Raw genomic sequence first — 17,865 nt, 5'->3', positions numbered from 1 at the left:
TCTTTGGCGGTAGTTACAAAGCCTTTGTCACGGTACTATGCTCCCGGGGTGTAGAATTCGTCTCTTCACCCCTGTCCTACCACACGGCAGCAGGACTAGGAGGGTTTTACAGCATCAGGTCCTTCTCTGACTGTCCTCAGCCCGGATCCCGAGGCTCTGTCTTGCCAGGTGAGCGGTACCTGGGCGTGGGGCGGCCGCCACAACTGGCACTCAGCCACGCCGGAGGCTCTAGCCTTTGGCACTCCCGGGCAAATAAACAGTGCCACCTGGTAGGGAGTCAAAAGTGGTGCTTTAAAATGCAAATACAATCCCCTCCTACATTTGTTGTCAAATCACTTCTCCATGGTTCCTAGGCAGGCGGTGGATTCTGCGTCTGGGAGAAGGGCCGGGGGAACGCTGCCTGCCTGGGTAAAAATAACCCCCAAAGCCACGAGCCAAGTGCTCGGCCGGAGCCTCTGCAGCCTGTGGATACCCGGCGGGCGGCTGGCGGTCCCCGGGGAGCCCCGCGGGGCCGGCTCCGCTCCCCCTCTGCGCGCCGGGCGGCTGGGGCAAGCCGGCGCCGACTTTGGGAGTTCCTTTCTCCCTTGTATGGAGGGCTGCTCCGGCCCGTCTCCGCCCGACTGCTCTGACACCCAGCCCTCCCCCTGCCCACCCCCAGCCGCCTCCCTCCGACTTGCCCGGAGAAGCCAGACGGAGCCTTTCTCTCTCTCTCTCTCTGCCACAAGTCTCTCCGCCTGCCATTCCCCCATTCCTGCAGCCACCCCACCCCTCCCCAGTGCCGTCACCCCTTCTCCGCCCCCGCCTCCGCCCCCGCCTTCTCCACGGCAATCGCGGGAATAAATCAAGGAGGAAACCGAGAGGGAGCGAGAGCGTGAGCACCGGCGGGCTTGCCCAGGTCTGTTTCCAAAGTCGCCCTTGATGGCGGCGGCGGCGAGACAGCCGCGGCGCCGAGCAGCCGAAGCGCGCTAGTGGGTCCGCCCGCCGCCGCCCCTTCCCCCCGCGCCGGGCTTCGCCCCTGCAGCCCCCGGCGCGAGCCCGCGTCCCGGCCCCGGCCCTGGGCGCGCCAGCCCTCAGACGTCCGCGGTCTGGGCTGACCGTGCTCCTTCTCCTCCTCCTGCGGTTTCCAGCACCGGTCCTTCCCCAGGCTGGGAACGGAGGCGAGATTGATCTTCGATCGCGAAGATGGCTGCTGGCTGCCTGCTGGCCTTGACTCTGACACTTTTCCAATCTTTGCTGATCGGCCCCTCGTCTGAGGAGCCGTTCCCTTCGGCCGTCACGTAAGTGTCCGGGCAGGGCGGGGAGTGCGGGCCGAGGGGTGCCGCGGAAGCCCGGCGCGGGCTCCATTCCCGAGTTGAGGGGCTTCTCTGCCCGTGGGGGTGGGGAGTGAGCCCGACTTGGATCTGGAGAGGCCGAGCGGGAGGTGCGCGCTGCTCGCCGCCGGAATGCGCACGGAACCCGCGTCTCGGGAGCCTCGGCGGGGCCGGGCTGTCCTGGGAAACGTCCGCCGACGACTCGCGGCGCCTCAGCCCATCTCTAAAAGGATTCCTTGGACTTAAAAGAGTTTAGCTGTACTGTGGGAAAAGTTTCCAGCCAGATACCCGCTCTCATCAAACCCAGTCCTATAAAAAGTTGTGTTTGGGTTGGGTATTTTGCACATAGGTAATTGCAGGCTGGCCAGGGTAGCGTGGACTTTTCCCGCACTTTCCCCGCACTTGGCCTCTGGGATGCTCTCTAATTGCTGTGGTATACAAACTCGTTTGAAGCCCAAATTACTGGGCGCGCTCGACAGCCTTCCTGATGACAGGAGTGCTCGCTTCACGCGGTAGAGGTGCTGTCCCCCCAGGGACTCGCAGGTACCGGGACCGTGCCACCCAACCTCCCTCACCCTCTATTTGAAACATTTAAGTGCCGACGGACACGCGGTTCCTGTTCTTAGAATGGATAGAACCTATTCTTTGGGGGAGGGACTGTTTCCAGAGTCTCCTGCAATTTTCTCTTATTTTTACCATTTCTAAAATAGCTTAAAAAAACCTCGCTGCTGTTCTGGAAATAGAGTGTTTGAAGGTAGCTGTATAGTCACAGGGCAGGAAGGGAATGAAAAATAATAATCTCTTTTAGGCTGGAAAAAAGACAAAGTCAGTGGCACATAAAAATATACACATATTTTTAAATGCGCGGAATAGCCTATCAGGTCTGGGAAAGCATTTTTTTTTTGGTTCTTGAAGCTACTTTAGAGCTTCTAAGAGTAAGGCAATCGTAAGTGGATGAGTCACTTTAATGAATTTTACATAACAAAAACAAAGCCCAAGGTAGCCTTCCCGGTATTTTTGCTATTGGGAATTATTTGCTGTCCTTTGTTGGCTGAGTGCTGAATACTGGAGTTTGTGGTGGATACTAACCGTGAATCTTTACCAGTTGAAATCCTGCAGCTATTATTTAAGGTTCAGCTTAAAGTATTTATTACATTAGGTGTCAGTGCAAGAATCCGAAGGATGCACATTCTAACCCGGCGAAGGGGTGTGTCTAATATTTTTGTCATTGATTTACAGTCATGTACCTTTTTAGATAATCTTCCATAAAAATGATTGCAGATCCTTTTTGTTATGAAGCACAAGGGTAAATGCCATCTGTAGATCTTCCTGTAACTGGCAGGATGTTCCAAGCGGATATTTTGAAACATGAAAAGAGTAAGAATTACACTGAAGATGCTTCAAAATTATTCACTCTTATTAAGAAATTACACTTCTATATATTTGTTTCTTTAGTCTCTTTGTAGCTTGGCCTGTAAAGCTAGAACTCAAGCGAGTCGCTTGCATTTTGTGTCAAAGAAGTGGTGCTTTAAAGCAGTCAATGTGTTCAGTTTACACATTTTTAAAGTGTTATTTTTAACTGACAATTTATCAATATTTCTCTCATTTGGAGGGAATGCTTCATCACACCATTAGGAAAAACTATGATTTTTTAAGATACTACAAAATACAACCTTTTATTCCTGAACAGACCATGCTAAAATATTAATAAAAGAATCCTTGTTGTAAGAAGGACATCTGTAATAAATGTTTTCCTAACATTAAAATAGCTCAATTTTCATGGTCAGAAATTCACTAAAGACAAGAAAGAAAATAAATAGTGGGCAAAAATAGGACTTAGGAAGCCACAGTTTCTTTTCTTTGAAAGGTTTTGAAATTTATTTTTTAACAATGAAAATTTAAGATATTTTCAAATAATATGAAACACTAATTATTTTGTAGAAAAGAGCTTAATAAAAGATTTTGTAGAGCTAAGTCAGTCTCTTTTAGGAAATATTGGCAATGTTTTTGTAAGGCTTCTGCATCTTTATTTTTTTGAAAAGTTGGTAACCTTCTGAGGAAAGGAGAAATGAGAGTTGGCATTTATACTTCATGTTGTATTTCTGAGTAAACTTTATGAAATTAAAAAAAAATACAGCATTAATTTTATCAAGATGTGGTGCTGTTTACTTTTCTTGCAAGAAAAGAGTTGATACAGAGAATTTATCAGGATAAATCTCAAATCTTTGGGAAAAATTCCAAGTTCATTAAAAACTCAGTACAAAGATTATAGTGTCACTAAAAGCAAATTATTGTGCTTCTATATATACATTTCTCTGGAAATCATTAGTAAATTCTTTTGGTTTTTTGATCATTTTATTTTTCCCAGGAAAAGTAATGTAAGAAGTTTTTATCATCAGAAGAGGAAGAATATGCCACCAACACAGTATAAAATTTATTATGCACTCATGGGAGTGGGACCTGAATTAGAATAGTAATACAAAGGTTTTTGTTTTTGTTTTTTTAGTATGTTTACAATAATATTAAGGGCTTAAGCATTATTATAATAAAACATAAATACCTTTCTAAATATTTTCTTTAATTTTCTCTGGTTTAACATACATTCTCATGTAGCATATTCTGAATTAAAATAGTAGTTAAACTGTTCTAAGAGGTAACACTAAAAAAACTGGGTTTTTTTTTTTTCAAAGGAAGGAATTTTGATACAATTCTTTTGCTAGGTTAGGTTTTTCTTTTGGCAATGATTGTTTCAATAAGGTGTGAAACATAAGTATGCCATCTGGTAGCAGACACCTAGTGCATATTGGTTTGTATATGAGTGGAAAGTACATCATTTTCATGTTATAGTATGCACATGTTATATTGATAGTTTAAAATGTCGTTTTCTAAAGGGAATTCTCCCTTGCTTTAGAAATAATTTCTTGGCACATATGTGAAAACACTTCTATTTTAAAACTCAGGATAATAAGTATGGTAGCCAGTATTGTAATGTTAATTTAAATCTGTCACTCCTAATTTTAGAATCTATTTACAAATCCAGTTTTTTAAAAAAAGCACATAGTTATAACTACTATTCATGTTAAACTTTTATCTCAGTCATATCAAAATGCCAATCAGTCCAGAATAATTGGCTGAGAGCCCTTTGGTATATGGGAATTTTAATATATTTAAACTATATAATAGGATAAATATATTAGTAAGAATTACTGGTATCTACAGGAAATAAGCATAAATCTCATAAAAGAATAGTACTTTGGAGTTTGACTGCTTAGGATATAAATATTTTTCTATTATTAGACAAATTTACATATAAAGTCTACAGAAAATAAATTCTCTATGTCATAACTTTGGAATGGATATCTTTTTCATTTGTTAGAAGTGACATAATTATTCTCATTTGGGCTTAGCAATTTCTATTCACATACAACATAGAGAAGGAAATGTGCCTTATGATAAATTATGAGATACAGTATTATATGTGAAATAAAACCTAAAAACAGTGAACATTAATAAATCCTTTTCTTAGATCTTTGATTAGTTTTCATCAGCTTAACCACATGACAACATTTATTATTCCACAGGTGTACATTTAAAATATGCAACAGTAGATATATTTTTCTAGACAAGTAATAACATGATATTAAATTTAGTAATGTTTATACATGGTTATATGGGTAGCTGTTTGGATAGGCATTTTGCATGAGCATTAGGCAGACCGAAATGGATATAGTCTAAAAAAACATTTTTGGGAAGGTACAAGAATCTAAGCTTATTATGGTCTATAAAAGGAAATAAAATGTGCCTTTTTTATTTTCCTATGGCTTTCACCAATTTAATTTTAATAAATACATATAAAATCAGATTCTATCGCAAGTTGTTCATTTTGAAAATAAGTAAAAACTTTACCACTCTCTTTCTTCATAGAGACCTTGCTTTGTAGATGCCTTTCCAATACTTCTCCAACATTGATAAAAATAACATCATAAAATGCTCTTCCTTCTAGGGCTTACACACGGTGACGTTTTGCAGAAACATAAATAACACGTGGAAATTATGTATTCAAATTTACTGTTTACATTTAGAAGTATATAGTCATAAGAAATGACAATGCATTTAGGAATTAAAAAAATAATACCAAAAACCGTGCCCATAACAAACTATATTATTTAAATTAATGTGTTCTCTGGAGTATTTCTATATTCAACACATGCACAGAAATTTCTGTTCTTTTTATTTTTCAATACAGATGCAAATATTCAAGAAAATAATCTGTTCTTCTGAATTCACATCTTGTACCTAATATGTGTCGTCAAACTACTTATAACCTAAAAAGTGGGGATTTAAATGGTTAAAGTGAAATATTTTAGGCATATTGTCCAGTTTGTTGATTTCTTTCAGTGTCTTCCGTGTGTGGACATAATCAACTCTGTTATGAGCATACTTAGATGGAAGTTTGGGAAAAAAAAATCAGAATTTGTTTCAGTATTTCTGAAGAGTAACATTTTATTGTTATTAAAGTGACAGCCTTCCATCATTTGTAATAAAAGAGATGTCTATCCTAGTATTTCAAAAAGCATGTAAGCTGCTTACCATGGGGAGTGACCTCTGTTGTATTACATCTATTACACACTTACCTAAGGCATATGGTATGTATCAGGCGCTGTGTCACACTGTGTGAGCCAGTCTTTCTTTTCCTGGACTATTTATGCATAGTACCACAACTGTTCCCTAAGCTTTCATATGGTTGCTTTCCAATAAACTTGGAACTGCACCGAGATAGTCAACCACGTAGCTTACACATGGTTCGTGTTTTCTTCTGTATGCACAAAACCTGGAAATTATTGTGTCATATTGTTTACAGAGCTTAAGGAAAAAAAGTGATTGACTTCAGTGTTAATTGAGATGAAAGTGATAGTACTTTGTGAAAATATAGTACTTACCACCTTTGCCTTGAGGGTCCAGAATATGTTAACATTGCATCATTATATAATTTGTCTAGTTTATCTTACTGTAGTACTCTATTTAATAGATAATATTTTATGTGTCTATCTATATCTTTCTCTATGTATATATAAGTGTACACACACGTATTTATTTTTAAACTTCTTCAGGTGTTTTGCTAGGGTAGAAGAACCTGAGTAAGGTAAGGTTATTAACGAAGGTGCATGCTGAAAGCTCTCTGCCAATCCACAACTGTTTATGGGGAGTAAATCTCATTCAGAATATTTTTATAACACCAGCATTTAAGAATAATTTTTTCAAGAGAATCAGATGAACTATTGAAAATGTTCAGGTCCTGTTGGACAAGTTATTAACATAATTGATGAGTAACAACAGAAACGTGGTTCTAAAGATAGGCTTGCAGTCTGTTAAGCAAAACAAATATGAGGAAGGGACTATTGCACTTGAAGTGTTGGGCTCTTATTAAAAGGTCTTTGCATACTAAGCAATTTTATTTCTGCTATTTAGATACGGGATACTTTGAAATTTTTAAGAATTAAACATTTGACGCACCATGTTTTAGGATTCAAGGATAAACGTGCACAGGTTTTAAAATTTTGTTTGTAAAACCTAAACTTTTAGGTTTTTCTTTCTTATAGGCTTTATCTAATTTGTGGTAATTCAATTCCATTGCTCCTTTAAAATTTACCATTTATATAGATTCTAACAAGATTATTAACAAGGAAAAGATTGACATTGTGGCCTCAACAAACTGGCACACTTTTATAGTTAATTTCAATAATACAGAATCAGGCTGTTACATATGAAGCAATATTTAAAGTTCTCTTTGAATATGAATGTGGGATATTTCTGGCTAAATGTTATTTTAACATTTGCTTCTGCTGGTTTTTTTTTTTTTTTTTTTTTTTTTAACCATATGCTTCTGCTGGATTAAAAAAATTCGGGTACATTTTAAATTCTATATCATAAATGGAAGAACAACTTAAACTAGAAATGATGAAATAATGGTGTTGCCCATTTAAAATGATTCAGATTTGGGGATAATCCTACTGTTTATCTGAAGTTCTTTTCCTTGAGTAATTAAAAATTTATTACAGTAGTCTCCTGGCAAATTTTGAAAAATAATTCCTGAATTCTTTCATTCAAATAATTAATTACTAATTCTTCTCTTTCTCTTTCTTACACACACACATACACACACACATACACACACACACAATTACTATTCGTCATAGTTTATTATTATTTGTACATAACATCACGTCAAATGGAGAAAAAGTTTTGGTTTGTTTTCCATCAGGTTACCTGTGCCAGACCTCAATTTTGGGTCCTTTGCACTTGAATCTTCACTCACTGTTTCGGGGACCTCTTACTACTAGATTTTTCTCTCTATAGGGAAATTGTTGAGGGATTTTGATGCACAGATAAATCTGTAATACGTTATCAACACTTTCACCAAAATTGTCAAACGGCCTAGACTGTTGTTCCTTTGACATTTGCCCACATACTGTGGGGATAATTGGGGAAAGAGTGAAGTGAGCTGTTGAGATTGTCCTCTGTCAGGCTATATAAAGGGATGGTTAGACATTAATGATGTTTCATTTTGAGGGTCAGAGGAGGAATGGCTCAGTAAAATAAATGAGCTTATGCACACTGGGAAAATCTGTTTTAAAAAAATAATCAAGAGGTGTTGTGGCGGTGGGACTTCCCTGGTGGTGCAGTGGTTAAGAATCCACCTGGCAGTGCAGGGGACACGGGTTCGAGCCCTGGTCCGGGAAGATCCCACATGCCGCGGAGCAGCTAAGCCCGTGCGCCACATCTACTGAGCCCGCGCTCTAGAGCCCACACGCCACAACTACTGAAGCCCACGCACCTAGATCCTGAGCTCTGCAACAAGAGAAGACACCGCAATGACAAGCCTGCACACCGCAACAAAGACCCAACGTAGCCCAAAATAAACAAATAAATAAATAAATTTATTAAAAAAAAAAAAAGAGGCGTTATGGTGGAGATGCTGTGAGGAATGATGCGTGTGTCAGTGGAGCAAAGGAGCCCTCAGATTTGCGAGGTGCAAAGTTACATTAAGGATGCTAAAGGTTGGCAGTTAGTTATTTTATTTTATTTTGTTTTGTTTTGCTTTATTTTATTTTCTTCTTTTTTCCCATTTTCCATGTGAGCTCGGTTATCCTGGAAATGCTGTTTACTGCACATAATTGTTTTTAGAGACCTAAATATTCATATATGGAAATTCACCTTAGAAACCAAAGACAGTAAAATTGTCTAGAGCTCAAAAAATAGAAGCAATTAAGCGGTCTTATTTTTTATATAACTCTGGGAAAATGGTTCATTGGATAAGAAATATTAGTATAACACTTTATTAAAACCTTAAATGCTAATAATCAAGAAAGAAATTCCATTAGTAAATTCCATCCCTTAGATTATAAGAAATGAAATAGCTTGCAGGTTCTAGGCTTCTAGGTAGTACACTGAAGACTATTTAGACCTCTAAGTACATAGTACCTCTTTTTAAAAATAGTTTTGATTTATGCTGGCTCTTTTAATGTCTCCTGTTTCAAAGATTTTTAGCATCAAATGTAATTTAATTCAATGATTAATGCAATTATTATTATTCAGAGCAAATTATGTAGTGCACTGAACTACATGCTGAGAATCCACATTGAGGAAGAGAGTCCCCAAGGAAGACATTCCCAACTCCAGGCTGATTGTGAAGCAGTGGAATCTGGCAATGCATGATCGAGGAAAAGCACATAACGTGGTGAAGAAATACGGCCGGGCTGTTTCATGTCAGGCGTAGAACTCCTGGGTGGGAAGAGATGTTGGTGGGACTGAACCGTGAGTCTGAGTCTAGGTTATACAATTTTTGCATCAGAGCTCTCTTCCTACCTGACCCAAAGGGGAGTCGGGCATTGTTCACAACACATGGACATTTGTGGTAGCCCAGCTCTGGGTACTCAAATTTGGCTTTCATCCTAAGACTTTTATTTAATTAAAAATGAAATTAATAGGTTTTGAATCATAGTATGTAGAAAATGGATTAAAGAGACAATATTCTAAGCAGGGACAATGGGAGCAGTTAGTAGACTCTTGCAGCATCCCAGAGTGAGAGATGCCCAAGGTCTAAAGAGAATAGTGGCAGTGGGAAGGCAAAGCAGGGATGAAACATATTGTAGAGGTAAATATTCAGGTGCTATTGGTTATGGGATTGGGGGAATCAGGAAGAGAGAAGTGTTGGAGATGGCTCCAGGCTCTTTAACAGGTAGATCATGTTATACTGAACTTCCTAGACTAGACACAGAGGAGGAATAGCAAGTTGGTGGTGGGGTGAAAGTAACATGCTCACTGTTGGACATTTTGAGTTTGTGGTGTCTCTATAGATGACTATTAGGCCATTGGAAATACATATCTGAAGCAGATTTGGAGGCGAATTGAGTAACTTTGAAGCCAGAAAATGGGTCCATTCATTCATTTAGCAAATATCTATTTAGTATCTATTATGATAGGCACTGTGAGTTTCAAAAGAAGAGTCTTGATCCTTCATATTGCAGAGAGGTCGGATAAGATGAGCCCTTTAAGGAAATCACCAGGTCGTTGCTGATGTGACAGCAGTTTCAGTAGAATGTTTTGGATGCAAGCATGGTTTCCTTGCCTTGAAGAGTTGGTAGCAGGTGAGAATATGAAGGCAGCAAGTGCAGATTGTTCTTTAAAGGAACTTGACAATGTGAGGAAAGGGAGAGCGTGGCAAGTTCAGAGGCAGATAGTGTAAGGGATTTGGCGTTCTTTTGTTTTGCTTAGAGAATAGGAGTTTTAATAGGCCATTTGGGATCGCAGGTAGTAGAAAACCATAGGACTATCTTGAACCAAAAAGGGAAATATTTTTCAGTGGTAGTTGGAGCTGGATGATCAGTCATGGGAGTTAAGGTGAAGGATGTGCCAACACCTGCAGAAAGGGGTGGAGCTTTTATTAGGATCGTCTCTTGCTCTAGCCTCTGGTTTTCTTTGTTTGACTCCTTATTCTTCTCTGTCCTTGCAAACTGACTTTATCTGCTTCCTGACGCTCATGTTGTTGAATGCCTATGAAGGTTTACATTTTCCCTACTGAAGCTTTCAAACAGTTTGAGACTAGAATCCTAGTCCAAAACATAGCCTCCTAAAGAAAGATATGTTGGTAATCTGAATATGGACCAGATGACCATCTGTAGCTCATTCATTTGAGACCAGGAGATGGGATTTGGAAAAAGGATTTTGGTTGCCTAAGCTTGGGTCACTTCTCATACCCTGGTCCAATCTCATTAAGAGGTACTGCACTGCAACAGGCCAGTTGCTAGTACCATGGATAGAGGAAGAAGCAATTCTTAGAAAAAGGTTCCTGGGGGGCGGGGGAGGTTGTAGAGGCAACTAAATAAGTGTTACCAGAGGGGAGATTTGAGCATATCAGAGAGAGAAGACCAAATGGCAGAGAGATGAAAGGGATGAGAGAGGCCATGATTGATGGGTGAACGTTCTGACCGAGGCAGCTGAAGAAGGGATCAAGACGAAAAACACGGTCTTACAAAGTAACTTTTGAAATATGAAACAGCCTTGAGAATTAAAGCAGATGGTTGGAATATAGGATAGATACACTTTTAATTTACTGGAGATGTTTTTGGAGGAATGTTCCAAATTATATATTCCATGCTCAAGAAGGAATGACATGATTCAGAAATGTAATAAATGCACATTAGTAATGTTCACATTTTGAGATGTACAGACCAGAGTTTTTCTTTATTTGGTAGTAAGTAACAAGGCTCTAGTACATCACTATATTTCCTTTGGACACAGCAGCGTTTGGTTCTCTTTTGTCTTTATTTCTCTTTTCTTTCTTTTTTTAAAATAGACATTGTCATCTTGAAGACCCATGGAGTTTTGCAGAATGTCATTAGATTTAGTAAGTGTATGTGCTTATGATAGATGTTACAGGAATATCAAGCAAAAGAAAACAAAAAAAGAACAAATAGTTCTTGATTTTGGCAATTTAGCCTTATTCACTTATTAAGTTTTTGGCAGATAGGGGTGGCTTATGGCCCTACTTTGTCCGTGCTTCTCCCCCACCCCCACCTGCCCAAACCCCATGTCCGTTCTTCAGCAGAGGGCAGAAATTTGAATTGAAACAGATCCTTGTAAAAAAAAAAAACCCAAACAATATAATTAATTTAATAAGACAACAAACCACTGACAAATATTCCTGCAAAGCATGTCCCTGGTCAACCCTTACAGAGGCATCTCAGGTCTCCTGAAGGTCTGAAAATCACTGGCAGCTGCCATCACAGCAGTTCCCTGAGTTTCCAAGATGACTGAATGAACGGTTAGGATTGCAAATGCCGCAGATCTAAGAATCAGTCTTGATCTCATTGGTCCCAGTGCAGTGTGGAAAAACCACCCTTGTGGTCTGTAACAAGAGATGAGGAGAGTTAGGGCGGATATTTATTTCCATTTTGTGACTGCTCTTTTTTCTCTTCCATAGTTATTCACAGTTTGCTTGAGCTAATTTTGATGTCTCTACCCACAGAAAGTCTGGACACTAATAATTACAGCTATCTTTCAATTATTGTTATATTGCTTTCTAACATATTTGAGCTCCTGAATGTGAGGCACTGTGAATTAATACTCTGCATGTTTTTTAATCCATCCAACCTTTAAGTCAGTCCCTTAAGATAAGTATTATCCCTGATTTATAGATGAGGAAGGTTAAGTTTTGAGTATGAAGGACTTTTCTGAGTTTTTTTAGGAAAAAAATTTGACCCCAAGCAGCTTGATTCTAGAGTCCTACACTTAGCTGCTGTACTTTGCTGCCCTTACATGGCAGGAGCCTGGATTTCTTTGCACCCATTATCTTACCTGTTCCAGTTGTGGCTGGCTGCATATTCTAGCAATGAGGCCAAGAGGGTAAAGGAGTCAGTGTAAAGTAGAGCAGAATTAACACTAAGTCCAACTTCTCCATCTGCAGAACAAGGGTAATATTAACCTAATCCTGAATCACAGTATTATATCATGGGGATCAAGTGAGAGGATGCATGGGGAATCTTGAAGGACTGTTTAATGGCCAGGCTTTATTATTTGTACCACGTGAGATTTCTCTGCCTTCAAGGGATCATGAATTGATGACTAAGGGTTAGTGAGCTAGATTATTGTGCTAACATATCATTTGGTCTGTTGTTTTCATTCAGAAAAACCTGAAATGAATGGGAAAAGGGATGCTTAGCAGGCCTTAAAAATGTTTCTTCTTAAAAAGTTGTGTAGCCTTTAATCATAAAGAGGAAATGAAAAGAGATGCAGTGGACTAGAGTGAGTGAAGTGTTCTGTCTCTAGGTTCAGGACACAACCTGTATCTTAAAAGGGACCACGAAGAAAACAGGACCACAAAGGATTTGATGTGCTTCGTCTTGACATTTCAGCCAGCACCTGTTGTATGAGAGCTGTGCCACAGGAGATTGAGTCTATTTTTAAAAGTCACAACTTCGCCACTGATAACCTCTCATTGTCAAAGATGGAAGTTTTCAGCTTCAAGACAGAACATTTGCAAGTGAATAAAGCAATCTATCCATGATGTTTATAGAAATGATTTCAGACAACCCTGCAAATTGAGCGAGCACAGAATAGTAAAATTGAGACCAGTTGCATTTTTAGTAATGAACACAGAAGTCAGAAAAAAAATCTGCCAAGAGCATACTGAAAAAGGCCAATTTTCGTTTGACTCATCCAATTGATGATTAGTTACACTCACTGAACCCCACTCCTTCACTTTATAATATAAATGGAGTTTAGCCTTTCACAAACACTGTTCTCTTATTGGTAGAAATAAAACAGTTAAATTTCTGCTGCACATTTTTAATTGATTCGTGGAGGGAAGAGACGTTTTAGATGAAACTTTACATTAATACCAATGACTAATGAGTACAACTTGATGGTAACCATTGAAGCAGCAAGTTTTCAAGTGCCAGGAACCTGCCTTTTTATGGCAGTCATTTTGACATTTGCCACGGAAAGGAATGTAAAATTCTTATGACGTCTGTCACTTTAAAAATACCAACCCTTCTTTGCCATAACATTACATTAGAATTGACTTAAATTTGCATCTGTGAAAATGTTAGGAGAGACAAACAAATGGGCCACGCGAAGCCTCAGGAGGATGGGCACAATGGGGTGTGTGCAGATTGCTCTAAATTAAACATGTAGAATGCTTGGTTGTCTCTCAAAACACCTGATTTTCCTGTCGATATAAATGTAGAAAATCGAATTAATTTTCATGAGGTGAAATTGTATTGTGCATGTGTAGCTCAGTTCCCAGGGGGTTTGATACATGGTGTTAAGGTCGGCTGGTGAGTAATTGTTTAAAATTTATATTAATACTCGATGGCGATAAATAAACATAGGGGAATGGCAACTCATCACAGTGCAAACCATGCCTGATAATTAGATGAGGTCATTCATCTCCTTAAATTATCAGAGGTGACACAACCTGTCTGTGTGGTGTCTAAACGCCAGCTGAGTCCCTGGGTGTAAATGACCGTGACAGAGGGGCAGTTTGAGGGTTGCAAGCTTTGGATTTGGTCCTACCCCTTCTGTTGTTTTCCATAAGTGAAGTAGATTTGCCCCTGAGAGTCTGCTTTTATAATAGACACAGGGATCTAAAACCTGAGTTCAATAGGCTGCTCAGTATCTGTTTTTCAATTTCATTTTTATGTTTCTGTACCCCCACCTTAATTACAAGCAAACACATTATTTTTATATATATATATAACTGTATAACTATAACTAAATATATGTGTGTGTATGTATATATATACACATATACACACACACGTAATGTATGAATATTAGATGTTGGTTCCATGCTGAGTGTCAGTGAAGCTGCGTTTCTGTAGGCGACTATCGAGTACTTCTAAATTCTAAAAAGTGACCATTTTTTTTTTTTTTAAAAGTGACCATTTATGGTGTGGTTGCAGCCTTTCCAAATTTCGTCATCTGAACCACAGAACACAGATAATGGTTTAAGTGCCGATTTTTTCAGTTCTCTGAAAAACGGTTCATGGCTAGTGCCATTCTAGAGGCATAGAGGAGAACTTAATAATGGATGGTTTTGAACATTAGGGCTTAATTCCCTCTTGGAATTTGCCTGGTTGGTTAATAATGTGGGTTCAAAGCTCAGTTCTACCATTTATTAGCTGGGTAACTTGAACAAGTTAACTCTTTCATTGCTAAAACTTCATCAGGTTGTTGTGAGAGTTAAGAATGTTAATTCATACGAAGCACGGCACATAGAAAGTACTGGATAAATATAATTTGATTAGAAGCAGGAGAATTTGGTGGAGTCAGGTGACTTGAGTTCCGGTTTGCCTCCACCACTAACTAGGTGTGGGACCTACCTAGGTAACATCTTGTGAGGAACAATTCCTGGCTTTAGCACCTTCTATAATTGCTCACCGCCCAACCGTTTCCTAACAACTAGGTCTTAGTTGTCACGTGTCTGTTGAGCATAAAGGAGATGTTTCTTGGTACCCGAGTACTCCACTGCCTTTGAGGATGCCACTGAAAAGGTCCCACCCCCAGCCCTCACATTTTAGTTTTCTCTCTCACAACCTTTCTGAAAGCCAAAGTGCTGAAGTTTGATGTTTTCCTCCCTTTTTAATACTCTGTGCTTTCCCCAGTTGTACTCAAGCATGGTATGGTACCAGACTCCTTTCTTTGTTTGAAGGGCCCGTTAAGAAATATATAAGGAAGTCAGTGACCTTGCATTCTTGTGTGCAGAGAAATAATGTTAGTGGTCTATTGTCACGTGAGATCTTGATTCTGTGAAATAGGCCCTAGATGTTCTCATTTGACAGTATATTTCTAGTACTTGTTGCAAACTGTCTGCAAATGGTAACTTTAAAATATCAGCAATAATAGTGATACTTGTGTAACATAGAATGGTGCTTTCTTTTAAGATGAGCAAAAAACACATAATCCTATCTTACCCAAGGAATAAATGAATATTATGAAGTGTTTTTAGAAGAGTATAAATCAATTATATTGTACTGTTTAAAATACTTTTTCAAGGAGAATTAATATTAGGGCTCATTATGCGTCTTAAAGTTTGGAAGAGGTGTGTGTGCAGAATCACACTAAGTACGACCTTTCCTTCTGCCCAGTTAATTAGCTTTCCTCCTAGTAAGGAAATTCCTAAATAAGAGAAGTTAGAGAAACAGCTAAATCCTTAAGATTTATGCAAAAAAGATGTGAATCGGACTAAATGAAAGAGATTGAAGACTGACCGTGACCACTGGTTTAAAGTACAGTGAATGAAACAAATCAGACAGAATCTTCATAAATGCATCTTATATGAAGACGGAGAGAGAAAATGAATTCAGTAATCTAGACTCACTTATTTATTTTAGTTTGGTGTTTTCTACACTGTGTAATGTATTGCCACAAACTCAGTTGTTTCAAACAATGGACATTTCTTTTCTCACGGTTTCCACGGTGATGAGTCCAGCCAGGGCTTCGCAGGTTCCTTTCCTCAAAGTCTCATAAGGTTGCGGTGAGGTGTTGACTGGCCTGTGTTCCTTTCCAGGGCTACTTTTCTGCTCCTCTTTCAAGCTTTGGTGGTTGTGGACACTTATTTGTGGTTGTAGGACTACCTCCCCTTTCCTGTTTATTCTCGGCTCCTAAAGGCCGCTCACTTCCTTCCCACACGGCCCTCTCAAAGGTCTTCCCACAACATGGCAGTTTACTCTTTCAAGGCCAGCAGGAAGATCTCTCTTTTCAGAAAGGGGGCCCAGTCCCTCTTTTAAGGACCTTCAATTAGTTAAGTTAGACCATCTGTGATAATCTTTCTTTTAACTCAGAATCAAGTGATTTGGGATCTTACTTACATCTACAGAATCCCTTCACCTTAGTCATATAACATAACAGGCATGGGAGTGACAACTCTTCCTGACCCCAGGTCCGCCCCCACTCCAGTAGAGTAGATGATGCATGGGCGCCATCTTAGAATTCTTCCTCCCTTGGGTTTTATTATTAGACACCCATCATAAAGACACCAAAAACTAGAAAATGGGAATACTCACTCCTTTTGACTTTAGATGTTCACAAACTTTGGAGATCCTTGGAAGCAGTCAGATGACTCCTCCTTTTTGCCGCAGGCAAACTGTGGTTTGCCACATGGGTGCTGATCCAGCCCGTCGGGAGTCAGGAAAGTCAGTCCCAAAAGTTCATTAACTACTTATTACTAGTGTTGTCATAATTAGTTAGCTGAACGTTCCCCCCTCTACAAAGAAAAGAATTCTCTGTAGTATGGTTTAAGCCAGTTTACACAACTATTGTTAATAAATATGTAGAAAAATTGTAAGATAGCTCTTTTGAAATGTAAAGGATTCAGTTAACTCTAAATTAAGGTATATACTTCGTGAAATCCTGGGTCTCTCCTTAAATTGTGTGCATTTCCCTGCCTGTATAAACTAGTGATTCTGTAAAATCCTGACCGGCATCTATTTTTGCTTATATGTATCTTTATGGACTGGTCATGTTCTCTAGCTAATGCCTCAGTTATAAAGTATTAATGCAGGAATGTTCATATGTAACTGAAAGCATCCGTATGTGATTTCTCCTCTTCACTGACTGGATTTTGGTGAATAGTTATGATATGACTTCTGCTTTTCAAAGCAGATGCTTTGAAAGATGCTTCTTCACAATACCTAAGTACTGGGTACTCAGTAAGTTTACCTAAAAAAAGGCCCCTCTTTTCTTGCATACAGGTGCTCCCTTGCTCTGCACTATGCATACCTAGTCTTTTCATTTTGGAAGTACAGCCGATTGTCTGATTTGTTCAGGATTTATCTTGTTATACCTCTAGCACTAATTAATTTGCTAACACCAGGGGATTCTGGCCAGAGTAATTGTCTATCTAATTCAGTGCTTTTCACACTAACTGTCCTAAAGGAACAGAGTTTATTTTTTGTAAATTTCATATTCATTGCAATTGTATATTTTTGTAGAATACGACAATGAAAATCAGTTAGTAGAAAAATGAAATTAAAAAAGATATGAACCTTTGTTTTTAAATAATTAGATTCAGTAGTCATAACATTACTTCTTCAAACTGTTATAATGTGTCTAAACACCCTCTATTTCTGTGCTTTCCTTGAGCTAGATTTGCAGAGCATGATCTGAGTATCTCTAGTTTAATTGATTTGGCTGTTTAAGGTAACTAAATGACTGTTTTCAGTTTAAAGTGGCATGTAAAAAAACCTAAAATTGAAGATTTTCACATTAAATGATTTTTTTAAATGATGTGTCCCACTTTAATGCTTACCTTTTATTTTGGCTATTAGATAGCTATGACCTTTTTCATCAAAGTAATCATAATAATTTGGCTTGAAAGGAGCTGCCGATTTCAGATTATTAAATGCTGTAGTTCCTTACTGGAATTTTATGTTCTTCACAAGCAAATTTATTTGACTTTTAATGTATTCTCTTTAGAACATTTAGTATTTGCAATGGGTCCAAGCATTTGCTGTCAGCAAAGCAAATATTTTGGTACTGTAATAAAGTTAAG

At 38.9% G+C, this 17,865-nt stretch overlaps 1 protein-coding gene across 8 annotated transcripts in view; it reads left to right on the top strand.

Annotated features, from left to right (window-relative positions):
• The first annotated feature begins 708 nt into the window (after positions 1-708).
• The window catches only part of CACNA2D1 (calcium voltage-gated channel auxiliary subunit alpha2delta 1), a 496,546-nt gene continuing 479,389 nt past the window's right edge, over positions 709-17,865 (top strand). For 7 of the 8 annotated variants that reach the window (XM_082399325.1, XM_082399323.1, XM_082399324.1 and 4 more), the window contains exon 1: positions 709-1,277. In XM_082399325.1, the coding sequence (XP_082255451.1) occupies positions 1,183-1,277 (95 nt within the window). In that variant the 5' untranslated portion in view covers positions 709-1,182. The remainder of the gene's footprint in view (positions 1,278-17,865) is intronic. The other variant, XM_082399318.1, reaches the window with a different exon arrangement.

Source organism: Balaenoptera borealis (assembly GCF_965194805.1).
Source record: "Balaenoptera borealis genome assembly, chromosome: 7".
NCBI lineage: Eukaryota > Metazoa > Chordata > Mammalia > Artiodactyla > Balaenopteridae > Balaenoptera > Balaenoptera borealis.
Note: the sequence above shows the minus strand (reverse complement) of the source record. Positions and strands in the feature narration are given on the sequence as shown.